The 13,894-nt window shown below is 45.8% G+C and overlaps 1 protein-coding gene across 2 annotated transcripts in view; it reads left to right on the forward strand.

Annotated features, from left to right (window-relative positions):
• The window catches only part of serpinh2 (serine (or cysteine) peptidase inhibitor, clade H, member 2), a 104,953-nt gene that overhangs the window by 80,400 nt on the left and 10,659 nt on the right, over positions 1-13,894 (forward strand). The window contains exons 1-4 of one of the 2 annotated variants that reach the window (XM_035625393.2): positions 5,478-5,985; positions 6,446-7,101; positions 11,700-11,792; positions 12,279-12,511. In XM_035625393.2, the coding sequence (XP_035481286.2) occupies positions 6,453-7,101; positions 11,700-11,792; positions 12,279-12,511 (975 nt within the window). In that variant the 5' untranslated portion in view covers positions 5,478-5,985; positions 6,446-6,452. Of the gene's footprint in view, positions 1-5,477; positions 5,986-6,445; positions 7,102-11,699; positions 11,793-12,278; positions 12,512-13,894 lie in introns of those variants that run through there. The other variant, XM_035625392.2, reaches the window with a different exon arrangement.

Raw genomic sequence — 13,894 nt, forward strand, 5'->3', positions numbered from 1 at the left:
ACACACGCGTACAGTAACTGCTGTGAAGGACTAAAATGACAGCTTCAGCCCTCGGGGAAAGGCTGAACTTCTGTGTGCATGGTGTGTGTGTGTGTGTGTGTGTGTGTGTGTGTGTGTGTGTGTGTGTGTGTGTGTGTGTGTGTGTGTGTGTGTGTGTGTGTGTGTGTGTGTGTGTGTGTGTGTGTGTGTGTGTGTGTGTGTGCGCGCGTGCGTGCGTGCGGGTGTGTGCGCGTGTGCGTGCACATGCTCAAGGGTCTCCATGTACATGTAAATGCAGTTATGTCTATAAATATGTATGGTAATGAACGGGGGGCAGGTTGTGAATAAAACATGGGAACAGGTGATGGTAGCCTTATACTCTTTATGGTTAATCTCCGAGGCTGTTATCTGACTGTGATTGTGAGGACTTCACAATATCCTGTTCAAATGTCACTGCAATCTGGGGGTTATGCAGGCATGAGCGAATTTGCCCCATATGACTGATCCTTGAAAGGAATTCCATTACAATAACAACAATTTTAAATGTATGAATATTCTCTCTACATAAGGGAGAGTTGAACATGTTCCACAAAATACAATAATTTAACAGAAAACTAAGATCATTGCAAGTTCAGTTCACCATAATTAAAAAGCACCCATAACTTCTAATAGAACTTTTAAACTTTGCTTTGACATTTACATGCCACCCAGCTGTTCGTGGTTATGGTTCGTATTTGGTTGAATGCCTGTAAACTCTATTCTCAGCTTTGAAAAACATGATTTATTCATGATTATATGGACTAACTGCATAATTAGTAAAGGAAAACAAAAATAAAAATAAACCACATTTTATAATGCAATACATACCCATGGAAAGCTAATACCCCAAGAATGATGTTTGCTATCAGTTGTCTGCTTCTGCCTCTTGCTGTTTGCCAGTGGGACATCTGAGGGTTTGACATTTTGCTCCGCAACACCTGTTTTTAAGTGAGTGTGACGTCCAAAACGAATGGTGTGTCCATCAGTGCCCATGAGCAAACATACAACTTACAAAAAGACGATTGAAGTGGTATACCTGCCGTAACATCATCATATTAATGCATTGTCAAATGCTGAGGTAAGCATGTAGCTTAGAGCACTGCTGTGCCTAATGTACAGCCTCCAAGCTCACTGCTAACATAGCTGTAGAAACATATATATAAATACCTACAGCTTATTGATGGAAAAGTGACAACATTTTCTTTTCGACATTCCATAGAAAACCAAACTAAAGCGATGGTGTGCAAGGAACCTTTATGTTTTGCGATAACCATATTTACCCATAGACAGTCTGCATGTCCAGGGTCATGAAATTCCCTGGAAAATTGAACGTTATAGATTGAAGAAGGAAAATTACACTAGACACTGAATTTCAAGGACCATTTGTCTTCATTGGGCACTTTTTGCATAAAGAAAATCCATGACCTTACTCAGCTTCTACCTAAGTGGCCATTAATTTTCACCAACAGTGAATGTTTCATATTACCAAGCAAAAACTGTCTGCTCTGGAGGAAAATTGAGACATTGCAAAAAAAAAAAATACTGGCTTAATGGTGAAGCAGGGTTTGTTTTATGTATTGTTTTTTTTGTTGACGATTTGAAGTGTGATCTTATATTTGAAAGCCAGACATCACATTGCTGAGTGATTTGTCTAGATCTTAAGATTGTTTTGCTTCACAGAGCAGCAAAGATTATTTGTACAAAACGACTAGATACTAAATGCAAAAATAGTATCATTCATCACTGTCATGGCCGTGTTTAGTTTACTTAAATATTATGAAGTGGAGGGGAGCTGCAGAAAAACAAAGATGTGCGGCAGTTTAGAGGATTGGGACGGGAGAGATAGTGGGAAAAGTCCCTGTGGACCCACATGAGATATAGTCTAATGAGTTGCCAGGGTTTGATACAGTTTCCCCAAACCGCTTACACACTCAGCAGACAGACAGGGGTCTTACTAATGCATTCTGCTGTAGACACTTTACCAGCTTGCCTCCCTCCTGCCTTCTCCCCTCTTTCGGCCTCGTCTCTGTCTCTTTCTCTGTTCCAGCCTATCAGACATGACAGTACCAGCTGGCTGCTGGCAAACCCACAGCCAGAGGATACTGTTAAAGCTGTGTGTGTGTGTGTGTGTGTGTGTGTGTGTGTGCGTGTGCGTGCGTGCGTGTGCGCGCGCGCCAACATATTTGTCTGTTGAAGGTGTGTGTCCATATTTCGTCTCCGTCTTTTGTGTGTAATGTGGGATGCATGTCGAGGCACATTATATATGAGCTTGTGTGTGTTTCAGTTGGACGCTTTAGGGGCGGACAAGTTGATTTAATGTCATGGAGTCTGGGCCCTGAGTGATCTGATTCACAGGTGTGTGTGTGTGTGTGGGGGGGGGGGGGGGGGTTGGAGAGCAATATTTAATTCCTATACAGAGAGTTGTCAACACTTGCTTGCAGCAGCAGTGCGCTCTCGCCGCTGCTTGGCGTTCGTTTTTTCTGTCTGACTCACTGAACGCATTAAAAGCCACTTATTTGCATTCCTTGCTCTGTAGATGTGTGCCCGTTGAGATGTGTCCCTTATTTGCTTTTGTACTTCTGTGCATTTAGCTGAGGTTTGGATAGTTTATAAAAATATGGCTATAGAAATGAAAGTAGGGAGACCACCTATTACTTCACCCCCACCCCCGCCCTGGCAGTTCTGTGCACTTTCACAGGGCTGCAGGAAACAGTTAAAGCTTACTGGAAACATTCGAGGTGAACAGCAGATGTGTCTCTGATTTTGGCACCGCTCGACATGTTCACCCTGACCCCGGCCGCCAGTGCCCCTCCTCACCTTTCCCCCGCTGCCCCCCTCTCTTTTCCCTGCATTGATTGAACACACATATTCCCTTCCTTTCCATCTGTCCACCTCTACCTCCTGTACCCGCGTAGAGTTTTGCCCTAGATTCAAAGTGGGGGAAAAAAACATCCCAGTCGGGGGACACTCATCTCCCACTCCCCAAATCCCATCCAAAATGTGTATTTTTAGATCTTCAGTAAGGCAGACCGAAGCATCCCTTTCAGCTGTTGTCTTCTGTTCTGCTCTGATGAGAAATGATCGGTTTATATTTGTTTGATTTTTACTTTTGTCTCCATTTCTTCCCTGTATGTTTTTTCTTTTCTTTGACTGATTTTTATGAGTAAATTTCTTAAAAAGAAAACTGCAAAAAAGGTCAAGGTGTTGATGACCTTTAAAATAATCTTGTTCAACAAATATGTATTTCTTTTGTATTTTAGGTCAAGGTTTTGCACAAGATGTCAAGCCAGGATGAAACTGGTGTTTAGCAGCTTTGCCAGACATTAAGTAACAGTTTTAATTTGAAAGGACCACATTGGAGCTTGATAGAAACCAGTAGCACCCAGTGGACCTGTCCAGGCGGGGTCCGAACGAGACAGAGCTGATGGCAGACACGCAGGCCAAGACTGACGAAGAACGGGAGCTCACATCTTACACGCTGTTTGTTCTGCAAAGACTCCAAAAATCTGTGAGACACAGTAGGGATGCGGAGAGATTTGAACGGCGTTAGGAAAAGGGGAGAACAAAATCCGAGGAAAGATGGGAAGCGAGTAGGAGTGGGGGTGAAGGAATGAGAGGAAGAGAGAAGTGAAGAGGAAATTGGATGGCACAGAGGAAGAAGACGTTGGAGAAGCATTTTCACATATTCAAAAGTTCATGTTCATGTTGAAGGTATAGAAGCTATTCTGCTTTATGTCCTGTCTTAGTTGGATGAGTTGGTTGGAGTAGTACAGAGGGAACTGCTGAAACCTCAGGCGCAGTGCTACAGAGGGATGGATGCAAAAGGAGAGGAAGGGCAAAAGAAAATGAAGTCATGGAGTGAAAAGGAGACTGAGAAAGAATGTGCTAATGTAGTATGAAGTGAAATATCACCCTGCCGGAAAAAAAAAGCAAAAGGGGAAGAGAGGGGTAGAATAAAATAAACACTATAATGTGTGAGCCATCGAATGTGGGTTGAAGCGAAACTGAGAGAAATTGAGAGCAAGAGTAGGGTACGGTGCGAGTGGATGCAGCTTTGGGGCAGTTGGCAGTGACCATAACGGCTTTTGTTGCGAGTTGTTGATTCCTTGTTGATGCCGAGCCCGAGCTCGATAACAGCCAAGAGCAGTGGCTAATAGCCACATAAAGGGATCAAATGTGAGGTGAGATACAACATTTACTGCCTAAGACAATGACCTCTGCGGCTGGAACACTGAATGGGGGGCATGAGACTTGGTGCAGACAAGTGATGGAGCGAGTTAGGCAGCGTGCAGGTGAGTCCCTCTGGGGGCGGAGTACAAGGAAGGATGTGGAGGTGCGCGGCGGTTAAAGTGCAACTTTTTTATAAATCCCTAGATGCACAAGCCTCTGAGTAGGCAGCCTCTCGGGCTCCTGACCAGTTCCCCGGGGGCTCGTTTAACCGCGGCGCAAGCCCCATCTTTTTATGAATCACCTGCACTGTAATGCGTGTCACTGCTCATTACTGACAAGACTCACTGTGATGTGGAGCCCGTGGTCCCAGGAGGGGGGGGGGGGGGGGGGGGGGGACTCCTCTGGTGAGCGTTATGACCTCTGATGTCGCACACGTTGACTCATAACCGACAACATTTTTGCCTGGCTGAAAGTGTGTGTGTGTGTGTGTGTGTGTGCAAAATTATGTATGTGGTTTATTCAGTGTCCCTTTGATGTGATTTCATGTTCGCTGTCTATGTAGTTTGACACATCCTGTTTTTATATTTCTCCTTTCAGTGTCGCGTAATTAGATGATGTGTATCTTATTTCCAACTAAGTGGCTGCTAGGTAAATGTGTGTGTGTGTGTGTGTGTGTGTGTGTGTGTGTGCAAAAGAGACGGCGATCGAGAGTGGCAGTGGGCAGAGTGCGCAGTGTGTGCTTGTGCTCTCTGCTGTGAATGTGTTGCAGATAGTGCTGTTGATGGCTATCTTGCGGAGAGTGCTCTATTGATTTGGCTGGGGTAAATAATTGGTTGGGTCTACAAGCTGTCATGTTCGGCCTGATTGCTGAGCATTGGTGGTCTCGAGCAGTTATCTCCCTCCATATCCCTCTCTGATCCTTCTCCAGTCTCCTTAGTCTATCTCTACATTTATTGATCAGGACCGTATATGACCGTTCTCCATCCTTCAATTTGGGCAATAATCCCAGTCCCAGAGCGCCGCGTTACGAGTTATCTGCTCCCGGCTCCTTGTCCTGCTGTAGGGAGAGGGGAAGGTACAATTTAGGGAAGGTGAAGAAAAAACTAAAATAACAAGGAAAATGGGGAGAATACAGAATGAGGACATTTGGAAGGGTCAGACACGACCCAGGCATGGTCTGCCCTACTTTTCCTTGACGGTGGACTACATTATTGCAACTGCTGCATAGTGAGGTGGGGTGGGTGTTACCGTGGACAGGGAATGTGTGTGTGAGGGGGGGCTTTGGGGCTGCAAATTTAATTTCATTACACAAGAACATTGAATATAAATACCCCTGCCCTAATTAAAAAAAACCCAAAATGCAGACAGTTTTATGACAAAACGCCCTCAGATGGAGGCTCCTCGACCGAATCGGTCAGTCTGCTGTCACCGGGGTCTACATCCCCCTCTCTCAGGGTCACCGAGCCGGGGCGATGAGAAGACCATCAGCGACCCCGCCTGAACGGCTCGTGGAACTGCAGCCCCCGAACTGAGCCCAGGAACCACGGGGGCTTCGTCACCCGCAGCCTTCTCTTCACAGTACGGTGAAACTACACGAAAAAAAATGAACATATAGTAGGGACAGTGGCCGCCCGCTGCGGGGGACGTTTCACCGGGGGGGCACAGCGGAGCTCCGAGAGGTGACGGCCCACTTCCTGTGCGCGCTGCCACGTCTTCCCCGGCGCCACTTCCTCTGGAGCGCCGAGCCGAGCCGAGCCGAGCGGAGCCGAGGGATACACACTTGAAAATTAATTCACGGTAAAATTCGGAACACACGAATTATTTTCCTTCTTTGCTTTTTTTTGGCTTTTTTTGGGGGGGGGGGGGGACTATAACAGCGTCGACGACAGATGTTTCCAGTCGCTGCTGTCACCGCCTCGGCAAAAATCAATGAGTCGAGTGTCGAAGGCAAGAGAGACAAAAAGAAAGGCTTTTTTAATTCTCTCCTTTTCACCCACTTGTTCACACTAAAAGAAACTCCCTTTGAAACGTCATCAGAGTTAATTGTCAGTTAATCGTTGTTTCTTTGCGCAGCGGGGAGATGAGAACCGGGAGGAACACAGTGGACTGGTGTGGAGTGAAGGAGGAGGGGCGTCTGTTGGGGGGCGGGGCTTATTGCTTCATTTCAAACATGAACAGTGCAATAACAACACGCATAGCTATTCTGGCCCAATAACTGTAATGTCTGTCTTTGCTTTGTTTATGACCCCCCCCTCAGATCCACCATGCTGCCGAGGCCCCCAGTGTTTCTTCTAATTTCTCTGCCAGTTCTCCTGGCGCAGGGCAGCACCACCAGTTCATCCAGGAAGAGCTCCGGCGCCCCGGCCAGCGCTCCCCGCCGCCCGCCTCCTCCTCCTCCTCCTCCTCTGGGTGACCCCAGCTGGGCCCTGGGTCTGCGCCTGTACCAGGCCCTGCGCTCTGAGCCCGGCCCAGTGAACACCCTGTTCTCCCCTCTGCTTGTGGCCTCCTCGCTCGGCGCGCTGGGCGGGGGTGCCGCGGGCACCACTGCCAGCCAGCTCCGGGACCTCCTCAAGTCTCCCTCCGCCTCCAAGGCCGGTGCCCAGGCCGGGGGCCTTCTGTCAGGGGCGTTGAAGAGCTTCGCCGAAGCCAACGCGACCACCTTTCACCTGCACACATCCTCAGCTGTGTTTTCCAAGCAGGCCCCTCCGCTCGGCCAGGCCTTTGTGAAGGGCAGCCAGGCCAAGTTCAGGCTGCAGCATCGGCCACTGGGGAAGGGAGACTCCAAGGCTGACCTGAAGCAGCTCCATGACTGGGCTGAAGGTGGGCTCGGGGGGCAGGAGGGAGCTCCCATGGAGGCAGAAATCCAGGTCAAGGCTGGAGCCTTGATACTGGCCAATGCCCTGCATTTTAAAGGTGAGTAGAAAAAGTGCACACTAGATACACAAGTAGTTCACAAGTGGGCTTGTCCGTACTCATCACGCTGACTTTGCAGTTGTGTAAAATATGACATTTGATTGTGCGATGGGAAATTATTGTAATAGAGTAGTATGCAATCATTTCATATTCAGTGTGTTCAAAACAGTCTGAAACTGGCCATGACACGAAATAGAGCAACTACATGGCCAACTAAATATTTCATCATTGTGCTCATTCGTTTTCACACCATGTTGCATGTAGACACATAAAGCAGCAGCTTGGCCGGAAGGAGCTGTGCTGAAAAAGACTGGTGAGCTTTGTATTGTGGAGTCATTGGGAATTATGCAATGTCTCCGTACTGGAGTTGCTTGCTGCGTTGGATGCGCTGTCTTAGAATATTAATATGGCCTTGCACATGGTCCTTTTTCAGTGCTCTGCCTGCACAGAGAGCCCACGCGCCAGTTTCACCCGCTACATGGTGTGTGCCAGCATGCCCACCTGTGTGCAGTGTGCATGTCTGGTGTGTGTTTCTTTGAGCGCGCGTGCACGCGGTGGACTCCAGCTGGTGGACACAGCAGATAAAGGATGATTCCGGGGTCTATCACTGAGAGCTTATTCATCTTCCATTGGGGGGTGATGCGTCATCTTAAATAATTGAGTAACAAGTGTCCAGACTCTCTCCCTCAGTGTCACGCCTAACATCTGTGCTCGGAGCGCTCCAAGTCTGCGGCGGCACAGCTTGGCCTCGGATCTGTTTCTTTGTGACGGGGCTGCAGGGGTGAAAGCCAGTCAATGTTTCGATGCGAACTCAGTCCCTATGAGGCTCCATCTGTGATTTAACAGTTGCATCCCTCTAATCTTTATCTGAAGCTCATTGTTCATCATAGGGCCTTATTTAAAAAGTTCAATTTAAAGGATATAGATGGATTCATTAACTTTTACTAAACTGTTATAGGGTGTCAGTGTTTGTACAAGTGGGTTTTAGTTCATGATGAGTCACCGGCTTATTTTTCATTTTCATGAATGCGATGTAGAGTAATTTCAGGAATGTAATCTCCCTCTTTCTCGGAGAGCACAGCCAACATTTGTGTGTGGCTGCTGACGTAAAAATCCCGTTTTTGTTTGCGGTCGCCTCAAAAAAGGATGAGGGTGTGTTAAATATATCTTTCTGTCTCACTCGGTCTTTCTGTTTTGTGGCATTTGTCTCTTGTTATTTGTGCTTTTGTGATTGTTTATCGCGTGTCTAATCGACCCTGTCTCCTCTCTCTCTTCTTCCCACATGTCTCCCGTTCACATCCTTATCTGTGTCCATCTGCCTCCGCTCCTTCTGTTTCCTCCTGCAGGTATTCTTTTTTTATTAGGTGCTAAGGAAGTGAAAACAGGCTGCCAGCAGAAAGACAGCCCTCGGAAAAATTACATTCCCTGACAGACTATATACATTGATAAGCAATTTAATTAATTTGCTTTGTTTGATGTTCTGACTTCATTACTAAATTAGTTTTTCTGTGAGCCGACCCTCGTCGGTTGGTGCATTTTGTGGAGGAAATCCACAAATTAGATTATACAGCAGATTGCTGCACCCAAATTAGATTACGGAAAATCTGATTCCTTTAGCTTTGATTCATGATTTAAAAGTGGTCGATAGTTTGCTTCTTGCCGCGACAAGCCACCTCTTGGTTGTTGTTTTTTTTTCTTAATTTACTTTGATTTCAGGGCCCTTAGGCAGTTCATAGTGTGTGTGATAATGTAATGGTTTCAGAGACTGTGCCGGAACTTCCCTTCCTTCCTTGCCTGCGTTTTGTTTGTTTCATTTTCCTTTTCCCTCTCGTTAATTATTCAAGGGGGGGGGGGGGATTTAAAAAGCTCTCTGCTGTCCCTCCTTTCCTGGGCTGAACACAGCATCCAAAGAAAGGGAAGGTCAGGGGCAATTAGTAGTGGAACATGTTTATAGTCAAGAGATGGTAAAAGCAAAGAGGACTGCAGAGACGGAACAGCGTGAGGGGAGATTTCTGGGTGGGAAGGGGACAAAGAGAGGCAGAGAAAAGGAGATGGGAGAAAAGTAGAGAGCGACAACTGAGAAAAGTAAAGAAAGAGATGGTGGCCCGCTGAGACGGTGGGAGAGATTGACAGACATGGTGGAGGGATGTAGAAGGCCTACCTTGGGAGCTCCAGTCCACACTCGCTAATTAATCCAGGCTTTGTTCCTGTTTTAGACAAACAAACACTGGAGACGGAAGAAGAAAAATAAGATTCTGAGCGAAACGAGAGAGACAAAAAAAAAGTACAGAGAAACGTATACACAAGATGACGCCAACAACACGGAGAACTAGGAGAAAAACAAAAGCCCAGAGAGAACAATTCCCTTCGTATTGAACCTCTAATAATAGCTTATAGAATACTATAACTGCTTGTAATCCGACTCCCAAAAAGTTAATGGAGGCGGAGAGGGAGCCAGTCGCTCTCATTGATTCTGCAGCCTGACGTTTACAGTAAGTCTGTGTGTGATTGGATTTCTTAACTGTGCAATTGTTTCATTGCTTGTTGTTGATGGACAGTAATGGATTCAGGTTTTAGGAGGTCTCCCTGCCGCAGTGCTGTCCCGTGAAAAAGAAAGAGACGTGCCAACCCAAAGCAGAGCCGGGCTTTTCTAGACGCAAGCCCACACATCTGCAAGCAGAGATCAAAAAAGTCTGAGCGGGCCTGATGATGTAATTCATTACAACTCATGCTCGATACGACTTCATAGTATTTACATGGAACTTGTTCATCATCATGACATCATTCGAACAACACGGTTGCCTCTTTAGGTAACCTCCAGCCAGTTGGTTTTGAATTCCAGTGCGATCATATTTCTCTCTCTGATGAAAGAGAATCACGTGTCACTTTGCTGTGACTTTTGATTGGCCGGGGTCCGATTGAGGCCGGGTGGTTTTTCGGGAAAGCCGGTCCAACTGCTGAAACCATTAGTTGATCCACACAAAAAATGAATTTGCATCAGTTTTGCAGATCAATAATCAATTTAAAGCAGCACAAATTTTGCGCATGAAGTACATTTCACTTCTCATAAGGAGGAGTTTTTTTTCTTCTTCTTTTTCATCCAGCACCCATGTGAGTTGCAATGTGAAGCTATAACAAATGTAAACAGTGTAACAAAGACATGTCCCTTGGTTCAGACTTTCAGGTATGAAAATGGCCTTTAAAGGCTCTGAGGAGTCCCAGACCTTTTCATGTCGCAGTCCTGCATGCGTTGACTATTCTGATTTTTGAGTGACATGGCTGGACAACTATTGGACGTATCGCCATGACATGAGGTAGACATATAGTTGACTCCCTCGGATAATTTGAAATAACTTTAATCATCCCTCAACTTTGCATCTATCGCGACCTTTTGGTCTAAATTAAATGTTGTCCAGTCCTTCGGTTTACAGGTACGTCCGCAAAACAAGGCATTCCCATCAGCCCAAGGCGTGTTTAGTGGTTGCAAGGCACATGCTGACACACACTAAACATTATACCTGCTTAGCCTGAACATGGTCGCATTATCATTGTCAGCATTTTAACATGCTGATGTTAGCATTGAGCTCACAGCGCTGCTGTAACTGAACGCAGTCTCACAGAGCTGCTAGCATGGCAGCAATTTGTTAGTCGTGTTTTTAATCTTCTGCATGTTCCTCATCTTGATGGATGCGCAGTGCTTGATCTGGAGTACCTGTTTCAATCATTTGTCAAGCAAATGGCCAGTCTCTGTCAGATGAGGCAATTTGCGTTTTACATTGAGTTGTTTTAATTCTGTCGCACAGTTGTTTTGTCAAAAAACAAGCAATTTGAAGATGTCACCTTGGGCCCAGGGGGAACTTGCAATGAGTATTTTTCATTATTCCCTGACATTTTATAGACAAATAAACCCATGCCCTGCACACCGTGTCCAGTGCAAGCATCTAATGATAAAACCAAGCAATTGGACTCTCATCAGGGAAAATGAGGCATTGGATGGGGGGTTTTTTTTCTTTTTTTTTCCTCCTTGCACTTGAGCATTGTGACATGAGTGCACTGATCCATTGAAAACGATCAATCAATCAAATCATCATTACTTATAGCCGTAGGTTTCATTCCCAAAGAGTGACATGCCCTAAGTGCAAGTCATAATCTGTCGACCTTCTCACTCCATCCCCTGTGCCCTGCTCTATTAAAGGGCCAAGAGCTCTGGCAATATGTTGTGAGGTTATTACAACAGTAATTCCACTACTCACACCCACCCCTCCTTAAATTGACCGCTGTCAGGGGGTTAGCAGGGCCAAGTAGGACGTGGTGGAACACTGAATGGGTCGCTGTGGCCTGAAGGACCTCATAACCGACTCAGTTTGGCACTCACGCTCCACGGCTTTGAGAAGAGTAGACCTTTTTTTAATAGGCAGTACGTATCGTGGATTCATGAGGGGCGTCACACCAGTGTCACTGCATACGAGGTCTATATGTATTTTATGAACAAGGCGTTGTTTAACCTTTTCACCCCTTTCAATCATTTAGCATTTACCTACACTCTGTATTCAGCGTGGCTGTCCGTGGCTGTGTGTTTGTTTGGCTGTTTTGTGCAGGGCTGTGGGAGAGAGAGTTCAGCGAGGGGAGTGCTGATCGCCGTACCTTCTTGGGGAAGAAATACACCAAAGTAATGATGCTGCATAGAGCAGGTAAAAAAAAAGAAGAAACACTGTCTGACACTGCTGTGCTCCTGCAAGCAATGAAATGCAGCGAAAAAAGGAATCTAACTCCAGAATGGCTTTAACGTCCGTAAGGTCCAATCCGCTTCCCTCCTATTTATCACTGTGTACCTTATAATTTATTTAACACGCTTTTCATATTTTATGTATTGTCTTAAAACAGCAACAAGGCAAAGTGAATTTCTGCCTTAGAAGCAGTGTAAAAAAACATCAGAGGGATATATTGTAGTTTATTTAATGTTATTTTAATGTCATTTAGAATTTTATGAAAAAAACAAACCTAACTCTGTCTAAGGTTGCAATCACATTCAGTTTGAATGATTTTGATCCAACTCTGCAGTGTTTTCTGCCTGAGATCAGCTCATTTGGCCGGTGTCTGAAGCAGCTGCTGTCCAGAAGGTCTCCTTCGCTCTCCGTCTCCGTGATCTCTCCTCAACTCTGTGTCCTCACCTCCAGGTTTGTACCGTCACCATGAAGACGTAGAAAACATGGTGCAGGTTCTGGAGGCGCCCCTGTGGGGAGGCAAGGCCAGCGTGGTTCTCCTGCTGCCCTTCCACGTCGAGGATCTGGCCAGGCTGGACAAGCTGCTGACCCTGGAACTGCTGTCCAGGTGGCTCGAGAACACCAACGTCACCAGCGTGGCCATCTCGCTGCCCAAGGCGAACATTAGCAGCGCATTCAGTCTGCAGGTTAGTACAGCAAACGTCTGCTTTTATTGACACGTGTTAACGTACACATTTGAATAATATCTGTATGTCCTAAAGAGGGCGTACAATAACATGTACGCTTTTTGTAGTATTAATTGCAACAACTGTTAGTTTCAGGTTTCAAGAAAAAAACATCCATGAAAAAGTATTTGACATAAACAGGGATAGTCATGTCAACCTCACATTCAACGCACACACCCACTGACAGTGAGGAAAGTATTGCAAGCCAAGTGTGGTAGCAGGGCGATAAGTTACTCTTCAAATTAGTAGTTGACCCTGCTTAGGTTAAGCATTTGAGGTTATACTTCATGATGCACTCTAGTGCTATGTAAAGAGCATTTTAAAAGCAATTTCCACAGCCGGCTCAGGCTACATCCATTTTTGTGTGTCCAGCATTTTAAAAAGAAACAGTCTCTGCACACACAAGCGTTTTAGCTCCGTATCAGTGTTAATCCCCGTCCATACTAACACACCTGAAAATGTATATCACGTGACAATTCACGTGCACTGAGCATTTGCGTACCGGTTTACACCTGAAGCGGATTGTCTACTCTGCAGTTGGTTACTTAGTACTACGGACGAGAAACAACAATGGTGCAAAGTCTAGAGGGAAACTAGTACTTTAAAGTTAGTGCCAACAACATGTTGCTGGTAGTGTCGTGACTGATGAGAACCAGGGAGCAAATGTGGGTGACTGTGAAATTGTTTCCAACTGTCTCGGTCTTCGCCTGTCCATACTACAATGCTCACCTGGAGTTTTCCAGGTAAATCTGGGCGAGCGGCGTTTCCAAGCTTTTAGGCACTCAAAAACTATGGAGTAATGTGGACAGCAGGCAGGTTTTAAAAGGAAAACATAGTAATGTGGATGTGCCCGTGCAGTGGAGTTTATAGTCTTTTCTTTGTCTGTGTTTCTGAGGGTGTATTGCTGGTTTATGCTTTTTAGTTTGTCTTTTGATCTGCGTTTCTTGCATTTGCACTCAGCACAGCCGACTGAGGTCATGTGCATATACAGTACATCAAATGTGCAGCGGAGAGGCGGTTGCTCCTTTATTTTTAATACTGGAGTGCAATTTGAGTGGATCCCTGCATGAGGCCACATACATAGTTTGTTCTTTTAGTTTCTAACATTCATTTCCTGTACCCACACACTGTGTAATTTTCACTCCACCTGATACAGTTTCTCATATTGCCCGGAAACGTGCACATCGTTCTCATTGTTTCTTCATCCCCTTCATACTCCTCTTTGGTTTTACCATGTCTCCTCTTCTCTGTTCTTTTCATCAGCCTTGGCCACCTCTTCTTCCTGACATGCATTTGCCTCATCTTTTTCTTCCCCCTTGAGAGTAATTTTTTACCCCTCTCCTC

The sequence above is a fragment of the Scophthalmus maximus genome, chromosome 2, assembly GCF_022379125.1.
Source record: "Scophthalmus maximus strain ysfricsl-2021 chromosome 2, ASM2237912v1, whole genome shotgun sequence".
Taxonomy (NCBI): Eukaryota; Metazoa; Chordata; class Actinopteri; order Pleuronectiformes; family Scophthalmidae; genus Scophthalmus; species Scophthalmus maximus.